We start from the raw sequence: 19,176 nt of genomic DNA, 5'->3' as shown, positions 1-19,176 counted from the left end.
AAAGTCCACGGCCTGTCGCTATACAAGTCTCAGGGATTCTGTCTTTACCAATCGAGTCCAAGCACTTCACACCCGAACGAGCACACCCGAACGAGGAGGCCCCGCCCCACTTCCGGCAGTCCCGCCTCTCCCCCCCCCCCGCTTCATTGCGTCACTAGCTCGCGCCGCGCACTATTTGACACGCTGCGACCCGCCTGCCGGAAGTCGGCTGCCTGACCATGGCGACAGTGGCGGAGCAGTGGGTGCTGGTGGAGATGGTGCAGGCGCTGTACGAGGTGCGTTCGCCACCGGAGCCTCCCGCGAGCCCGCGGGCGGAGGCCTAGCGATCTGCGCCCCGGGTCCGCAGTGCTTTGTGTTCCCCGGGAGCGCGGCGGACAGGGTCTTGGCTGTACCTGCCTCCTGGAGCCCGGCAGGGTCTTGGGAAAGCAGCTCCTGGGAGGGGTGCCGAGGACACGCAAGTCCTCAGAACTACAGTTGGAACTGATGGCGAGACGGGGTCGGTGGGAGTGGGAGGTCTTAGGTGTGAGAAATGCCTTCTCATCTATTGTAAACTTTACCCAGGGTCCGGAGAGAGAAGTTTAAGTTTAGAATAGCAGAGTAATAGGGAAATGACGAGTATGGAGTAGCCTATCCTTTGCCCACAATTTCTATGCTATAAGCATTTAACTTTTTGAAAGATTTAAAAAAAAACGGTTGAAGGTCTTGAGTGGTTTCATTCAGCTATACAAGACAATATGAAATCCAGATGCCGGTCTTGGGAGAAGGCTGATTTGACAACTGAGCTATCTTGCTGTATCCTATAGGACATATCTGTGTCATCTCTCTCAGAGACTACTCATTACAGAAGTCTCTAATGCCGCGTGTGGCAATGAATTTGTAATTGCATTTTAATGTAAATGTCGTTGGCCAAATATGACTAGTGGGTTTGTATTGGACCACATAGATCCAAAACTTGGAGATCAGACTGAGCAAGCCGACTGATCACAGTGCAGAGAGAAGTCACCTTCATTGAAAGTGAATTTCAGTTCTCTTGCTAACATTCCTAAAGTTGCTGCTTACTAGGACCAGTAATGATAATGCTCCATCATAAGAGCTACCTGAAATTTCATTATGAAGAATATTCGAGAGAGCATACTTGATTTTCCTCGTCTATACTGAGGTTCAATATTAAGCTAGCTATGGCTACTAAGTTACTCAAATTGACATTTTGTTTAAAAAACGGTGAGTCATTTTTTGTTGTACAGTGTGACTTCTTACTCCCCAAAAGGGGCCAACACAGACTTGGGAAAATTCTTGGTGCATTGCATTTACTGAGAAGAGAGAGAAACAAAAACAAACAAGCAGAAATATAAAAACAAAACAAAGCAAAACAAAACCCAGTGCAGCTCCTGATGGTTATTTGAGTAATCCCTAGACGGGTAGTTTTTCATCTAAGGGTAATTTCTTTGTGGGGTTGCCTTTTTGTGGGGTTGAGCAGATGTTTGCCTGCAGTCATCCAGTTACTGAAAAAAAAAAATCAAGATTATTTGGAGTTATTCCTAACTTAATTTTAAGAGGGGTCAGCAAAATTTTTAATTCATACTAAAGAGAGATTTCTGTTCTTGTTCTCAGTTTCTGTATATTTTTGTACAGTTTTGATGTCACTATGTATCCCTGAAAAGTAAAGATCTGTGTATTCGAGTGTGTGTGTGTGTGGTCTATTTAGTTTTAGCGGTATTTTCACATTAACTTGAAAGTTTGTCTGTGATTCTGTCAGCAGTTTTCCAGTCTCCATAATCTGGGTGTGTTTTTGTTTGTATGTTTGTTTGTTTGTTTGTTTTAATTATGGTGAAATACCATCATTCATGATTCATTGGTAATCTGTTTTTCTATTTAAGTTTGTAAGTACGCATCTGCATTTCAAGATAAGATCTTGCTGAGTAGCCTGGGTTCTCTGTGAATGCCAAATGCCCCCGGAATTTCAGGCATACCCCACTATGCCTGACTTATAAATGCCTGAGCTTGCGGGTATGGTGGCTCATTCCTTCGGTCTAGCACTCCTGATCTACAGAGTGAGTTTCAGGCCAGCCATGACTACATAGTGAGACCTGTCTCAAAAACAAAACAAAACAAACAATGGCCTGGGTTTGTATTTTGTTTCCTTTGTTGCTGTTTGTTTGAGATAGGGTCCAACTATGGAGGCCATCTTGGCGTGAAACTCAAAGATCTGCCTTCATGTGCTTCTCAGGTGCTGGGATTAAAGTGATATGCCAGTAAAGGGATGAACTGTCACACCCAGCTTAACATGGTTGTTTTAAATGATTTTTCTGGTAATAACCCACTGGAATAGAGTATCTAGCACTAACTGACTGATGGGTTATTGGTGTGTCTAGATTCTTCTATGTAAACTCAGCCAAACCTCTATCCTGAAAATAGGTAGAAAACAAGATACTAGAACAGCTAAGAGACCATCTCAGCAGTAAAGAGCACTTACAGCTCCATCAGAGGATCTGGATTCAATTCTCAGCACCCACATGGTGGCTCACAGCCGTGTGTAACCAGTTCCAGGAGTTCTGGTGTCTGCAGGTATCAGGCACCCATGAGGTATACAGACAGACAGAATACCATACACAAAAAATATATTAATAACTTCAAATGAAAGTAAAGCCATCTTTGTGCCTCTCAGCATGGAACAGGTTGGCATTCTTTGAACAACTTATAGAACAGAGAACTGAGTTCCTTTAGGCATTTGTTACTGCTACCCCACCCACATTCCACACTGCACTGTCTCTAAGATTTAAGGAGACTGAGCCTGGTGTGGTGACGCACGTCTTTAATCCCAGCACTTGGGAGGCAGAGGCAGGCGAATTTCTGAGTTCGAGGACAGCCAGGGCTACACAGAGAAACCCTGTCTTGAAGAACCAACCAAACAAACAAAAGACAGAAAAGAAATTATTTTTCTTGTTTGTTTTGTGTCTCTCTCTAACAGCCTTCACAGTTCTGGAGCTTGCTTGTAGATTAGGCTGGTTTCAAACTCAGGAGATTTAAGGAGATTTAGCTGGGTACAGGAAATACAGTGAGGTATGCAAAACTGTGACTTATGGAAGCTGGTTTCCATATGACTTAGTTAACTTATCTGTGGGCGGGCTGTGGTGGCAGATGGTGTGTTCAGGTGTGTACAGTTCTCTTATAGTCATTTCCTGCCCATCGAAGTTTGAATTATCTGAAAGATAAGAGAGTGTTGTTTTAAGTGTTGTGATTGTAAGGCAGGTCTCAGTCTTTTCCCTTTCTGTTAATGGGAGCTTTTAAAGCTGACAGTGTTGGGGTTTTTATGTGCTGGAGTGATTGTCTGTTAAATGGGAAAGGCTTGAGAGCCATTGAGGAAGCTCTGGCTGTGAGGTTTGTGTGGTAAGAATGTGAAGGTCAGGAGAGGCAGCACTGTGGTGGGCTCCATTTCCCAGCAGACTTTGAAGCAGCTTCTTTGGTCTCTTTACTTTGTCTTGCTCTTCTCCCTCACAGGCTCCAGCATACCATCTTATTTTGGAAGGAATCCTAATACTTTGGATAATCAGACTCGTTTTCTCTAAAACTTACAAGTTGCAGGAGCGTTCTGATCTTACAGCCAAGGTAAGAAATGAAGCTTGTTTCACTCGAGGTATGTTGGTGCTACATCTCAGAAGGACTCAAACTGGACCCTGTAGTGTGTCAAAATGCTTCATGAAGGGAGAGCTGGGGGTACGAAGTGTCAGAGTAGACGTGTGAGCTACAGTGAGGAGGCAGCAGCCTGCTCAGATGGTTTGAGGATCACATGCGCAGCTGCTGTACTTCAGTGTCTACACACAGGCTGGGAGTTGTCCCTGTGTCTTCAGAAAGGAAGTTCAGAGTTGGAAATAATCTTACCTACGTACATTCGAAGTGGAATTTTGATATGTTATGTTTGCTAGGGAAGAGGAGATCCTGAGCACAGAATTAAGATTTTAAGTTGTCATGTTACCCAAAAACTGCATGGAAAAGAGGTTTGAGCTGTGGTGGGGGAAGGTGAGGGAGGTAAGTACGCTGAGCTCAGGGAGGGTGGGGAGAGGTTTCTGTGCAGCACTGTTGAATGTGGCTGTGTTACAATGTTGCAGTAATGCTGGGCTGCACTCTAACACCAGTTCTTCTGCAGGAAAAGGAAGAACTGATTGAAGAGTGGCAGCCAGAGCCCCTCGTCCCTCCAGTCTCCAAGAACCACCCTGCTCTCAACTACAACATCGTGTCCGGGTAACTATCTGCTCAAGCCCGGGAAATGTGTGGCGTCCCTTGTTAAGACATTTGAGTCACCGCTGTAGTTTTCAGAATTTTCAAGGGATGGCCCAGGAATCTTTTAAACTCTAATTTGGGCTTATCTTTTTGTTTTTCTTTAAAAAGCAAATCTCTCTTCCCCTAACTTGCACTCTTGTTTCTTGGTTCCCCCTTGTTCTGAGTTTTTATTTTACAACTGGTGGTAGAACTAAGTACTGGCTATAAATACACCCATACTTACTGTCCCCAGGACCACAGCATTCTCTGTCAGGTCAGGTCCTTGGTACCTGGCAGGGACAGCAGCATGCTGTGGCCCTCTACTGTGTCTCGGCACCTAGGGTGCCTGCAGCCGGGGCCCTGACGCTGCGTGCCCCAGCCTTGTTCCTCCCTTCCCTACTAATTCTGGCTCTGGCTCTGTTGCCGTTAAAGAGGCCAGTGCTGTGCGGCTATGTTCTCTTTCTCCTGCACGTCATCCTTGGCTTACATGTCGGTTCTCTCAGGCAGTCCACAGTTCATGCGCATTTTTCTCTAGGACTCTTCATCTCCGTTCACTCATGTTAGCCAGGAGGGTGTTCTTTACTTTTTTCTAGAACCTTCTGTCCTTCCCCAGTCCTGCTGCTCAGAGACTCCTTGTAATCTTACCTAATGGCTAGAAAATTTGGTCTCTCTCCTATATTGGCCTCTTTCTCTCTTCCTTCCTCTCTTTCCTTACCCTCTCTCTGTTCTTAGAGAGCTAAGTGGGAGGCAGGTACACACATCCAGTGTGTACATATGCAAATGTTTGCAGGTCAGTGGGCCAGTGCCTTTCTCTGCCTCTCTTTACCATATTCCCTCAAGACAGTACCTCACCTAGTATACAGCTGTCACTGGTTTCTGGCGAGGCTGCCTGATCCAGTGATCCTCCTGCCTGCACAAAACTCTGCTCTGGGGTTATAGGCACCCTCTGTTCTAGGCCTCACTTAAATTTTCTCCTTTATGTAATTAGAGGATAGACAGACAGAGTCTGGAACGTGTCTCATGCTTATCTTAAAATTGTGTTTATTTCACATATGTACACTCTGCTGACCCTCGCTGCCTGTTAATTTTTCCACAATTTTTATTAAAGCCAAGAGCATTGCTTGCATTGTTTACAAAAGCAAGGCCTGGGGACACAGGAGTTCCAGCTATTCAGGAGGCTGAATCAGATGGGTCTCAAGTTCAAGCCCTACCTGAGCTATAGAGTGAATTTAAAACAGCCCGTCTCCAAAACAAAAATTGAAATGATGATAAATGGTCTGGGGTTGTAGCTCAGTGGTAAGGAATTAGGAGGCGACAACACATTAGGTAGTTTTAAATGTTTTAGTTTTGGTGTGTGTGTGCGTGCGCGCGTGCGTGCGTGCATATATGTGTGTGTGCATGCGTGCGTGCGTGCGTGCGTGCGTGAGAGAGAGACAGAGAATATGCAAACGTGTGTGTATGTGTGGGTGCCTGTGGCGGCCATAAGAGATTGTTTGGAGCTGCTAAGTATGGACACTAGGATCCAAGCTCTGGTCTTCACCATAGAGCCACAAGTCCATCACTGCTCAGCCATCTCTCCAGCCTAACCTACAGAGATTGACTTGTTTTTGTGGTACTAATTTGGAACCCAGGCCTTGTGTGTGCCAGCTGAACTAAGACCCTGTCTGAACTGATGTTCTCATTGATGCACTGAGTCTTACTGCAGTTGATGGGACTCCTGTTTGCTTTAGTTCTGAGATGACATGAAAGTGCCACTTTAGTTTTCTCTTTTAAAACCTGCCTTACTGAGCTATCTACAGAGCACAGAATTGATTCTTTTAAAATCTCAGTTAAAGATAAATAGGCAGTTTTCATTGTGTTAACGCAGGTATGCCACTATCACCAGTATCTAAATTCTGGAGCATTTCATCTCTCCTCACCTCCCTCCCTGCTCCCAGGCCCTGACAATGTTTATCTACCCTCTCTACTGACTAGGCATTTGGTATGAAAGGTATTCTGGGTTTTTGGTATGAAAGAAGTCATGCAAAGGGTGACATTAAGCTTAGGGCCTTTGGGGCCATCTTTGCTATAGCAGTTATCAGTGTGTCCACCCCTCTTTTCTGTGTCTTCTAATTTTTAAAGTGTCTTTTATGTTCCATAAAGTCTGGAAGTCACCTTTGTGTATGGTTTCTCAACGTAGACAATAGAAAAACCCGATAGCTTGTGGGTCACATGCTTTACCAAGTCTGAGCAGATGCACAGTTGTCAGCATGCCAGGTTCCCAGTGGTCTCTGCCTTCCTGCCCCAGTGCTGAGCCCAGTGTTAACCTTCCTGTGAGGGAAAGAACTTCCCACCTCTTTCTAAACGCACTGAACCCTGTGTGGACTTCCCACTTCAGTGTCATTACTGAAGTTTGTGAGATTTCCTTGGAAACCCTAATAGAATTTTCATTTAAGCAGTACTTTCAGATGAACGTCATACCTTCCTTAATATTTTTCTTAGTATTGCACATTTTATTACATATTTCATAAGCTTTCCACATTGGTTCTAGTAGTTTTATGAGTCTGGAGTCCATGTGATGTGACCCAAGCCTTGCAGGTGATAATGTGACTGCTCTTGTTTATGTAGCTGACTTCTGCACACAGTCCCACTATACACATGGTAACATTTTGTGATAAGCTGAGCAGTAAGAAAATAAACAGCTTTGGTTTCTGTTCTTAGAGAATGCCTTCATTGTCTTCCTTGTTACCTACGTATTTTCCATATAGTGTCTTATCTGTGTGAATATCTCCTTCTGATCTTGGTTTAAGAGTTTAGATATCGATGCTGAACTTTGTCCAATGTATTTCCATTTCTGTGTTTTTAAAATTGAGTAGTCACACTTGGGATTTGCCTTTTTGCATTTTTAAGATGCACTAATCTAGTGATTGATACGTGTTTACTTTTCTTTAGTAACAATCCTGCCCTTTTCTCTGATACCTTAGGAGCAGGCATTCAGAATTGTGTAGATCTTGAATTACACAGTACTTGCTTCTTCCTTAAGAGAGAGAGCACTGTGCGTGGCCTGGGACAGTCTCTGCTTGCACCACTCACTGGGAAAGGCGCAGCTCTGCGGCCTCCTCTCTGCTCAGGATGGCCCTGCCCCTGTGGGACTCGTTGCTCTGGAGCTTTAGAGGTTGGAGATGAGGGACCCGTCCTTTGTGAGTTCCGTCTAGCTGCAGCCTGTGCTTTTAATGTGTGCTGGAAAAAGAGTTGGACAGTTTTAAGCAGAATTTTTATTGTTTTAAATATGTGTGTGTACAAATACTCCTGTGTGTTCACGAGTGTGTGAGAGTGCATGTGTGAGTGCTCGTATGCCTGTGGAGGTCAGAGGACAACTGAGGGGTGAGTTTGAGATTGAGCTCAGGTCATCAGGCTTCGTGTAAGCACCGTGACCACTGAGCTGTCTCACCAGCCGTAATACTTGCTCTTGATACCTCGATACCTGAGCGTTCTCAACTTTTTACTTTGATTTTCTTTAAGGGTTTTTTTTTTTTTTTTTTTTTTTTTTTTTAAAGAACACTGCTTTCCTTGAACTGTCTTTTTAGTGGTTTCTGACTCATTGCCTTGATTAGGGAAGTATGTTCCTTTCTGAACGATTCTTGTGTCCTTGCTGAGTTTGGCTTTGTGTCTTTTACTCATTGAATATCATGATACACAGTGTTGCTGGGCGTGGTGGCACACAGCTGTAGTCAGTCATAACACTTGGAAGGCCGGAGCAGGAGGGTCAGGAGCTCAAGGGTGGTCTGGGCTATATAATAAGTTTGAGACCATCTTGAGCTACAAAGTCAGGCCCTACTCCAAAATAAAAAAGAAAATGCCATGTTTCATAGTACTAGGTATTATGACATGTGTCTTTTAGAAATTTTATAATAAAGTAAACATTTGCTTTATTTCAGGTGTCTTGTATCCATTGCATTCATTGGTGCTCAGATATTTCATCTCAGATACTTTGTGTCTGCTCAACTGACAAGTGGAAGAGAGTAGACAGGACTCCCTCCCTCCCTCTCTCCCTCCTTCCATCCACTGCCACATGTCTCTGTTTTGTTTTCTCCCCCACTCTCTGCTTTCTGGTCATTGCCCTTTTGAATTTTTTCCTACTCTGTGTCCCTTTGTGCTCTTTTATATTTTTGTGAGTTTTTTTTTTTTTCTTTTGTTTTGTTTTCTTAATACAGGATCTCTCTATGTAGCCCTGGCTAGCCTGGAAATCACTATGTAGACCAGGCTAACCTCTAGTTGACAGAATTCCTGCCACTTCCTCCCAATGCTGAGTCTTTGTCCATTTTATATGATCTAGTACATGTCTGTGAATTGTTTTCAGATTGTCTCTTTTCTAGCTTTTCAGAATTGTGTACCTCTTTCCTTCTGAGTTGCCAGATCTGCTTAAACATAAATAAATATTGTCCCTGAGTGCAGTGTGCCAGTTCTCTCTGGCTCACCATAAACACAGCCAAGCAGCAGTGCAGCAGAAGCCACAGCTCTGGGCACAGACCTTTTCCTCACTCGGGCAGGCGCTGGATAGCATCGTTGCGTTGTGTTGCGTTGCATTGCGTTGTGTCCTTCCGTCAGCTAAGGGCTTGGTGTTTGTCTCCCCGAGAGCCTGCCTCCTACCTCAGCTGTGCCCCCATTCGGTTCTCAGATAGCCGGCTGCTGTGAGAAAGGGTGAGGGGACCTTTCAAGGATCATTAATTCAGAGTGAGGTATTCTTCAATGGACTGCTAAAGATAACATTATAAAACACTTTAAGATCATAACTCATTTTGCCTATTCTTGCCTTTGATCTTGATCATTTTATATTTCTTCCATCATTGTTTTATTAATAGTTTTAGACATTTTATTTAACTACTTCCTCCTTTTAAGTTTTAGAATTCAAAGATTTATCATTCATCTATCTCCTTTTTTTAAAAACAGATTTTACATTTATTCTTAATTTACTCTTATGAATATTTGCCTGAGTGTATGTATGTGTTTGGTGTGTATATGCACCACATGCATACGTTGCCCATAAGGGCTGGAAGAGGGCATCAAGTCTCCGGGACTAGAATAGAAGCAGTGGGAACAACCCATCTTTGCTGAGAACCAAACTCTAGTCATCCACTTGTCTTTCCCACAATCCCCCACTTTTTCTGTGTTAAGTTGTAAGGGAGCGTATTAAAGAACAGAGCTAATGGAAAGGTGTCTGACTTTTAACTTACCATTCTCTGACTTACCAGAAGGCACAAAGGAAAGGGGTGGAGAGCAAATAGGGAAGGCTGGCGCCACAGCCGTGCTGTGCCTGCTGTCCCGTGCCCAGGTGGGTGCTGAAGTAAACCTCTCCCCTGTCTTTTCCCCAGCCCTCCAACCCACAACATCGTGGTGAATGGAAAAGAGTGTGTCAACTTTGCCTCCTTTAACTTCCTTGGGCTGCTGGCCAACCCTCGAGTTAAGGTGAGTAACAATGAATGCCGAAGTGGCTGAACACACTGCTAGCCAGAGAAATGACATGAAAGACTCGGGGGTCATCAGAGGGGGACAGCGTTTCACAGTCCTGTGTCTGACAGAATCAAATCTGGACTTGGACCATGCAGAACGCTCTGGTGGGCTTGGTGTGGGTGACAGCCAGAGCACCTAGGACACCAGAGCTGGGTAGAAGTCCGAGAGCATCCTAGAAGTTGCCCCAGCTCCTGTTAGGATCAGGACTAGCAGACATCCTCCAGGAAAGTCTGGCGGCCATTGGGCTTTTAGAAGTAGGCAAATGACACCTCACCCTTCCTTCAGTCTTTGTCTGTTATTAAACCCTGGTAGCATTGCTGTAGTTACAAGAAGGAAGGGAAAGTGGGAGCAGGGAGAAGGAGCCATGTAGGGCCAAGAATAGGGAGGGTGGTCTGCACTGTGTACAGGAAGTCATTGCATGTTTACTTCCATACAGGCCACAGCTTTTTCATCTTTAAAGAAGTACGGAGTGGGTACCTGTGGTCCTCGAGGGTTCTATGGCACATTTGGTAAGTGCATTTTGTCAGACTCCATTGAGGAGTCTTAGAAGTATTCTTAAGTGTCAAATTGTCTGTGAGCACTTTTCACTTAGTTGTGTTTGGGAGCACGGGTGGGACATAGCAGCAGAGCCGTAAGAGCCAGAGGATGTGCAGTAGGCTCTACTTCCCAGCGCATGGTGCTAGGAACAGGCTTTCAGTTGTGCATGGCTGTTGTTGGATGAAAGGGCCAACTTCTGGGGCTCCATGTCTAGTGCCTGCAAAAGGGCAGGCAACAGTGCGTTCCCGCAGGACAGGCAGCATTGCACCTCCCTTTCCCACCGTCCACTGGCAAGAAGTAACAGCAGGCCACATCTGATCCAGAGGCAGGGCTGGCAGAGAGCCCTGGGCAACAAGTACCATGGAGAAAGTGGGAACACATTGGCTAGGTTGTGGCTGTAGCTCTTCTCTTTGTATGATGAGGGTGGAGGTCACCAGTGTCTGTGTGTGAGCTCCTGCTCACATGGCAGGGTCAGAGGCCTGAGCTCAGGCCAGTCCCACTCCCGGGCAGTGTGGGAGACCAGTCTAAGGCTGGCAGAGGGCTCGCTTGGTTCTCACTGGCAGGGAATTGTTTCTTTGGTATAGGACTAGAAAACAGGAAGGCTGCTTTTTACTGGGGTGGTAGGCTGTCACCTGGTTTACAAGGCTCACTCTCTGTGAGTTTGCCAGCATAAAGAAGCTGCTTTCTCCTCTTCTCCTCCTCCCCCTCTTCCCCTTCCTCCTCTTCTCCTCCCTCTTCCTCCTCCCTCCTCCTCTACTTCCTCCCCTTTCTCCTCCTCCTCTTCTCCTTCCCTTCCTTCCTCCCTCCCTCCTTTCCTCCCTCTCTCCCTTCCTCCCTCCTTCTCTCCCTTCCTTCCTTCCTTTCTCCCTCCCTCCTCCTTTCTTCTTCTTTGCCTGTTTGGATTAAAGGTGTGCTTGCACCTTTAGTCCACCGCCACCACCCTAACCAGAAACTACTTTCTTCCAAGTCTCTTTTGTCATGTGGCCTTGATTGCTGCTTAGGAGTTAATCTGGGAAGACAGATAAGGTACATTGCTATATCAGAAGGATTTCCCAGAGCTGTGAGAGTGTGGTTAGAGTACCCTGTTCTCCCTGGTGACACTCACACACTAGATGTGGTCACTTAGTGCTCCTCACTGAGGAACCCAGTAGGAGGTTCAGACTTCAGGCCTTAACCTACCTGACCCTCTTAGGAAGCCTCCACCGCACCCTTAAACAGCCATTTCTTGTTAGCTCTGCTGTGGGCTTCTCTTAAGCACACACAGTTGACGTCCATATGTGTGCATTTTTCCCATTTTTGCAAAAATAAAACTGTTTTACATGTTCTGAGTCCTAATTTTTCTTTGCTTTCTTTTCAATTTTTTTTTATTTCAATAGTTTTGTATAGTATATTTTGATTATGTTCCCTCCCCCAACTCCTCCTAGACCCCACCCAACTTCAGTTCATTTTCTCTCAAAAAAGATGAAAAGGAAGACAAAAAAAAATTGCCTAAACAAAGCAAAACAAATAAAGCCCACCCCACTCCCCCAAAACAGTCTGATTTGTGTTTGCCAACTACACCTGGGCATAAGCCCCACCCTGGAATGTAGGTGCTATACAAGTGACATGCCACTGGGGACAGTGGCTTTTTTATTTTTTATTTATTTTTATTTTTTGCCAAACAGGTGTCAGTTACAAATAGCTTCTGTAGATGGGGTGGGCTATAATTTTTGTTGGTATGGATGTGTTTGGGTTTTTGTGACTCTAGGGTAAAGCCACACACAGCCTGTGTGTTCTGGGCATACACTTGTCCTCTGAGCTGTACCCCAGCTCCACAAATGAGTATATTGTAAGTTTAAATGGCCACCAGAGGCATATAGTGAATATAAAGTTTTAGAGATCCTTGGAGAGGACTTTATAGATCAGTCACTCCCTCTGTCTATGACTGAAGGCTCATTTGAGCAGGGCTGCAGGCTCATGTAAGGACCCTCTTCTTTGTACTTGTTAGGTTTGCTTGAACTCTGTAGCTCAGAACTTAGCATTTCTTTCCCTAACCACAAAGGTTGCCTTTAATTTGACCTTCCCTCCTTTGTGTACATTTAAACATCTGTTTTCAAAGTTCACTCCCTCTTTTAGGTCTTCTCTTACCTTGTAGACAATGAACATAAACCCCTTATAGGGAAGTAACTAACTCTCCTTGTTAAAGCATCCTCCCAGGCCTGTGAGATGGCTCAGCAGGAAAGGGAAGAGAGAACTCACTCTCTTACATCAGATCCTGACACATGCACACGTGTACGCACGCATGCATGAAAAATAAGTGTTTTGTTTTGTTTTTAATTCTTTTTGCCCATTTTCTGCAACAGAAAGGCTGTAGAGCAATGACCAATGACCGAGGAAAAGTTTATGTAAAATGTGGGTAATGTGGCCCTTCTCCCAGAAGCCTGACTGAGAGAACTGAACATTGAGTTCTTACAATGGTCAGCACACAACATGCATGTCATGTGTAGACGCCATACAGCAAATCTACTCATTGTACTGCTGCTATGTGTTGTTAATGTGGTTTAAACGCCGCTACAGAGTCATGATGCCTCCCACATACGTCTGTGTGGTTTGGGCCGAGAGCTTCTCCCTCCAGGGTGCCTAGACCTGTGTGTTCAGGAGGGTGTGATGGTGCCTGTTGGTTCTAGCGTTTCCCTGTTTGCCTCCTGTGCCGCCCTCTGCTGCCTTGGGAGTGGTCTAATGCAGGTGATCCTCCCTGGCTTCTGGGTCTACTCTGAGTCTAAAGATGTCACTGTATAGCAGTGAACCTCCTGTGGTGGTCTTCAAAATGCCTGCTCTTTGTGAGAGTAGTCATCTGGGCTGCCGCTGAGAGCCAAGAACTCGTGTTCTTCAGACTCCTAGATCAACCGCTGCTTTTCTTCTGGTCTTAAGATTATGATTTTTAGGTGAGGGTAGCACCTCTGGCACATAGCTGCTGCTCAGAGCATTTCAGTAAGAGTCACAGGATCCAAGCATTCATCATGACATACATAAGTACTGTTGGTTTTACTTTTAGGAAAAAGTAAGTGTGTGCATGTGTCTGTTTGTTTTGAGTCAGGTTCTTACTAAGTTGTCCAGGATGGCCTTGACTTGGGATCTTCCTACCTCAGCCTCCCAGGTAGCCAAGCTAATGGCTCCTATATCTCAGGAGTTCCAAATTTCCACTTATTTGCTTATGTGTGGGAAGGGCGTATGCCACAGCTCCTATGGAGGGTAGAAGCCAGTTTGCAGGAATTAGTTCTGCCCCTTCACCATGTAGGTAGGTTCTGGAAACCAAATTCAGATCATCAAGCCTGGTAGTAAGTGCCTTTACCTGCTAAGCCATCTCAGTGGCGAGGGAATTTTTTTGGTTTTTTTAGAATAGATTTTTTTGTTGTTGTTTGTTTGGTTTTGGTTTTGGTTTTGGTTTTGGTTTTGGTTTTTCAAGACAGGGTTTCTCTGTATAGCTCTGGCTGTCCTGGAACTCACTTTGTAAACCAGGCTGGCCTCTAACTCAGGCCTGCCTCTGACTCCCGAGTGCTGGGAGTAAAGGTGTGCGCCACCCAACTGGGTCATGGTGGCACATGTCTTTAATGCCAGTGGTACAGAGGCAGGGGCAGGAGGATCTCTGAGTTCTGGGCCAGCCTGGTCTACAGGATAGCCAGGCTACACAGAATAACCCTGTCTCAAACCACCACTTCCAACCACAAAAAGAAAAGAATAGTATTTATATAAACATAGAAAGTTCTCAATAGAAAATGTCATAAGTTGAATTTGAACTATTGTGAAGTTAGTTGTTTCCTAGGCTTTCCTTTGGAAACCAACCGACAGGGCATGCTGTTTCTTCATTGTAAATGAAGCCAGACAAGCGGCCTACAGAAAATAAGTGTTAACTACTATGAATTCACATAACTTCATTAAAAGATAAGGGATAACCGGACTTTTCTTTTTTTTTGAGGTAAAACCTTTTCTCCTAGATATTAGTTTATTGAACAGTCTTTCAGAGCTGGGTACTGTTCTGAGTGTTTATTGACATTAACTTGTGTGCCCTCCCAGTGGCCCTTTGAGGAAGATGTGGCTGTTACATGCTTGTCAGAGGAGATATGCGAGGCATGGAAAAGATTCAGACTTGTGTGGCTGTACACCCAATGATGGGTGCCCAGCCTGAACCTAGAATGATGGGTGCTGCAGCCTGAGATCTGGGATATCTCAGTGATCAGGCCTCCTTTCTCAGGCTCTGGTGAGGTTTGACAAAGGACTGGAGGGTCTCAAAGCATCGATGGCTTTAGGGAGTGTGGAGCACAGACCTCCTAGGACTGGCCTCATCTCTGCAGATTGAAGTTATAAAATGTAGCTTTTGAGTTGTACTCCATGTGTAGTTGGAGCCTCACTGGCCTGGGTGGATGTACACAGAAGACAGGGCTGTCAGCAGTCAGCGAACAGCACCTGGTATCTTTCCTGCTGCCCCCTCCCTTGGATGGGAGTGTGTTCACTCACAAGCCAACATCAAGAGGAACGAGTTCTGCACTTGCCCATGTTGACCCATCACAGAACCTGCTCTGCAAGACTGACGCCATCCAAAACCTGTGTTGTTAGATAGAAGGGAAGGCCACAGCTTCTGAAACGTTGAGGATTAGGCAAGTTGTTGATTTCTCTCTCTGATTCTCCAGCCCAGCATGCTGCAGCTAGCTATATGTGAGTGGCCATCAGTGAGCCAGTGGTGAGCATGCTCTCCTTCATCTGAATGTATGTGGGTTTTGTAGCACACAGTGATGAGCATGCTCTGACACAATTTCTATCGCTGGGGGCCTTCCTCTAAGGCCCTGGGACAAGCCCTGGTATGGGCCAGCTTCTCGGCCCCATCTCTCAACAGTGACAGGAATCTGGAGACCTGAGGGGCCCTTTCAGTGTTAGTAACAGTATTGTATCTGCTTCTGAAGTGACAGACTGCATAGCATCTGAAATGGAGTTCTCAAACAGGAACAGTTCCCCATGGCCCGGTAGCCTGGACTAACCCCTCCAGCCGAATGCTGAAGGGTATGGTAGACTCCCAGGCAGAGGCAGGGTTGTAGTTGAAGGGGGTCTTTTGTCTGGACCTCAGAGGCACAGGCTATGATGCTCCAGACCCGAGTAGAGAATGGAAGGAAGGTGTGCCTCAGACTGACCTGTGCTTAGCAACTTGGGGGGGAATCTGTTGCTTTCTTCTTTCTGGCCATTTTATCTGAAGCCTTTTCCTGGTGACATTTCTCTGGGTAGCCACATGCCTTAGGCTCTGTCTGTGTTAATGTCATAGATCTAGGACTTGCTGAGGAATTTAGTTGTATGGAAGCCACATTTACTTAATGTTGAGGAAAGTTTGTCTATGATTTGACGGTGGCCATTGGCAGTGTATTCCTTCCAGTAAGGGCATGCTGTTCCTCCCAGTGAGGTAACCTATAGACAGTGTGGCCAGTGAGTGTGGACGAGCCTGCTGTTCCTCACAGTGAGGTAGCCCATAGACAGTGTGGCCAATGAGTGTGGAAGAGCCTGCTGTGCCACTGCTTGCTTGCTTGAAATGGAATCTGCTGTTTGTTTTCAAAACTCTAGGACCTTTTAGAGAATCTAGCTGATCTGGGATCTGCCATTGCCACTCCCTACAATCTCTTGAAGAAGCCTTGCCCTTGCCATTACTTAGAGTCTCTGCAGTTGACACACCCTGACTCCTTCCTCCCCTGCTTTGGAATCTGCCTCTACTCCCCTGCCTCCTCCTGCCTCGTTAGTGGTGAAGATCGGGTCCAGTTCCCTCCCTAGCTGGAAGTCCTCCCTGCACAGAGCGGGTGGGGAAGCTCTCTGCTCCTTGAGGCACGAGCATGCACAGGGTAAAGGAGTGTTTATGAGTCAGCTCCCTCAGAATGCCTCATTTTTAAGGGGCCTTGATGCTCTAAGACTGAGCCAGTTGGTGGTGAGCTGTCTCAGAGACTGATAGCCATCCTCCTGGACATGAATTAACGGCTCAGACTGCATTGAAAGACTACAAGGAACCATGATTTTAGGGTGACTAAATATGTCAGCTCATGATTAAAATTTATCTGTTATAACAGCACCCCTTTTTCCCACTTTTATTAAAAATAGATTTTTTTCTCATATAATATATCCTGATTATGGTTTCCACTCCCATCCAGATCAACTTCCTTTCTGTCTGTCATTAGATAACAAACAGGTTTCTGAGGGATACTAATAAAATAAGATGAAACAAAAACTAACACATTGGAGTTGGGCAAGACAAACAGTAGGAAAAGTGCCCAAGAGACGGCACAAGAATCAGAGACTCGACCTCTCTGTGCTGTCTGCTTGTGGGTTGTATTAATGAGGGTTCTCTAGAGTAACAGAATTTATAGAGTGGGGCGGGGGCGGGGGGCGGGGGGGGGGGCGGAGAAAGCACACGTATCGTGAAGATTTACTGGGATGACTTACAAGCTACAATCCAGCTAATCCAAGAATGGCTGGCTGTGAGATGAAAATCCAAAATCCAGTAATTGCTCAATCCATAAGACTGGATTTCTTGGCTAGTCTTCATTTCAGTATCTGCTGGAATCCCAAAGAAATAGTTTCCAATGCCAGTGAGGGAATGAAATATATGTGCTAGCAAGACTGGGGCAAGCAGACTATGAACAGCACCTTCCTTCTTCCATGGACTTCGATAGGCTTCTAGTAGGTGTGGCCCAGATTGAAGGTGCATCTTCCCACATCAAGATCCAGATCAAAGGTGTGTGTGTTCCTGCCTCAGATATCCAGAATAGAAGTCTCCCATCTCAAACCAAGCTAAAATAATCCCTCACAGATGTGCACTCCATTTCTGGATTCTAGTTCATTCCAGATGTAATCACGTTGACGGCAAGAACAGCTAACACATGGGTCTCTATCTGTTCCCATCTGCTATAGGAGGAAGCTTTTTTGATGATGACTGGGTAAGAGATTGATCAATAAGTATGGTGCTTGGCCCTTCAAGCAGTGTTGTGTATGGAAGGAGCCTTAAGTCAAATCAAGTATTAGCTGGTTGTTCCCACCAACTTTGTGCTACCATCTTACATGCAGGACAGCATTGCAGATTAGAGGGTTGTGACTGGCGTGGTGGTTACATTTTCTTTTGGGACCATGCAAGAGTACATTTGTTCCTGTGCCAAAGATGCTAGAACATAGGAATGAAGGCTCTATGTAGACACCAGCTAGACTTCATGTTCAATGAGTTGTGTGTTAGCATCAGTCATGGCATCAGTTTGTGGAGAATAGCCTATAGTATTAGCAACAGCCTGGGTTGTTTGGGGTTCCCATGGGATCCTTTTGGCCAACAACTCCATTAAATGTAACCCAGTCCTGGTACTGGCAGCTTCATTTGGTTACAAGAGATGGCCAGCTGGAGCTCTGTTCCTTCCCCCGTTGTTTAGAGATTTCATTTGGATTGCCTTCATATACGTATACATCTTAGAAAGCTTCTACTGCATACAGTTGTCATACTACCCCTCAAATGGCCCTTATTTAGCTATTTGTCCCTGTGTTCCCTCCCTCACGCTCTTCTCCTCTCCTCCTTACTTGCTCCTCCTGTTCCCATCCATCCATAACTATCTATTCTATTTCCCTTTCCTATGCCCCTTAGTCCCTTACTTTATACCTACCCTCTGTGGTTCTGTGGACTAATACCAGCATTCTTAAGCTGTGTCTACACGAGGACCTGGTTTCTGTTGGTGCTGTGAATTTGACTTTCCCCAGTGTACACTTGCTGCACCTGAGTGCTAACCTGAGCTATTGGAGAAGAGTTCTAGCATGTCTCTGTGCAGAGTAGGTCAAGGGAAGATGAAGTGGGTTAGGTAAGTAAGGCCGATGTGTGTGGGATCCTGGAGGCAGAGCTGAGGAGGTAAAGCTGTCCTGCTCCATGGTCTGCCACTGCTCCGTTCCCAGTGGGGGCAGTTGTTTAATGCCTAGCTGCTCCGTCCCAGTGGGGGCAGTTGGTAATACCTGGCTTAGGGAGGTAGGGAGCTGCTTTCAGTTCATGGTCTCACAAGAACTTTGAGACCAAAGCTATCTTAATCTTCTAAGGTGGTGGGGGGAGTTGTTTTTGTTTTTTTATTCCATTTTGGGCTCTGTAGGTAAGCTTACTTGCTGCCAAACAAGTGTTTGATTCTCCAGAGCTAAAATACTAATGGAGACAGTGAACTCTTACAAGTTGTCCTCTGGCCACCACACATGGACTATGACGCACGCGCACACGTGCAAGTAATTATGTATTTTTAAAATTCCATTTTGTCTGTAAGGTGAAAGGGGCAGTAATTAAATGACTATGTACTTTTTATCATTTGTTAGTAAATGAAAAAGAATTACAAGACAGTTTAACTGTTTTCACTTTTGTCTTAAAATAGATGTCCATCTGGATTTAGAAGAGCGCCTGGCAAAGTTTATGAAGACCGAAGAAGCCATCATTTACTCGTATGGCTTCTCCACCATAGCCAGTGCCATTCCTGCGTACTCTAAGAGAGGGGACATCATCTTTGTGTAAGCGCTCTCACCTGCACTCCTGACCACATTCCGCCAGAAACTGCACAGCGCTGGCAGCCAGGGTCCGCAGGTCCTCGATGGAACTTATAAGCTGAAAGGAAGAAGGAATCTTCCCGGGTTCTTGGTTTTGTTTTGCTTGTTTTCCTGGTCAAGACCCTTCCCCATGAGATGCTGGACAGTGCAGGGCTCACGCTCCTGGCACCGTGATTGCTTTTGCTGATGTCCAAATGAGGCATGCCGTCTCCTTCCCGTCAGCTCTGTGGCCCTGCCATGCGCTGAGTCATGGTCACAGCCTCACATTGCTTACTGTGCCTGGAAATGTCACATGCTCCTCATCACCCATCCTTCCTGGTCCCCAGGTCTCTA

At 45.6% G+C, this 19,176-nt stretch overlaps 1 protein-coding gene across 3 annotated transcripts in view; it reads left to right on the top strand.

Moving 5' to 3' along the window:
- The first annotated feature begins 150 nt into the window (after nt 1-150).
- The window catches only part of Sptlc1 (serine palmitoyltransferase, long chain base subunit 1), a 44,670-nt gene continuing 25,644 nt past the window's right edge, over nt 151-19,176 (top strand). For 2 of the 3 annotated variants that reach the window (XR_382233.1, XM_006516927.1), the window contains exons 1-6: nt 151-275; nt 3,499-3,606; nt 4,145-4,239; nt 9,609-9,702; nt 10,184-10,256; nt 18,675-18,807. Coding sequence is in view for 2 of the 3 variants with exons in the window: in XM_006516927.1 (XP_006516990.1) it covers nt 219-275; nt 3,499-3,606; nt 4,145-4,239; nt 9,609-9,702; nt 10,184-10,256; nt 18,675-18,807 (560 nt within the window). In the remaining variant the exon portion in view is untranslated. The remainder of the gene's footprint in view (nt 276-3,498; nt 3,607-4,144; nt 4,240-9,608; nt 9,703-10,183; nt 10,257-18,674; nt 18,808-19,176) is intronic. The other variant, NM_009269.2, reaches the window with a different exon arrangement.

This window comes from Mus musculus, chromosome 13 (assembly GCF_000001635.26).
Source record: "Mus musculus strain C57BL/6J chromosome 13, GRCm38.p6 C57BL/6J".
Taxonomy (NCBI): domain Eukaryota; kingdom Metazoa; phylum Chordata; class Mammalia; order Rodentia; family Muridae; genus Mus; species Mus musculus.
This window is presented reverse-complemented; position numbering and strand designations above follow the sequence as displayed.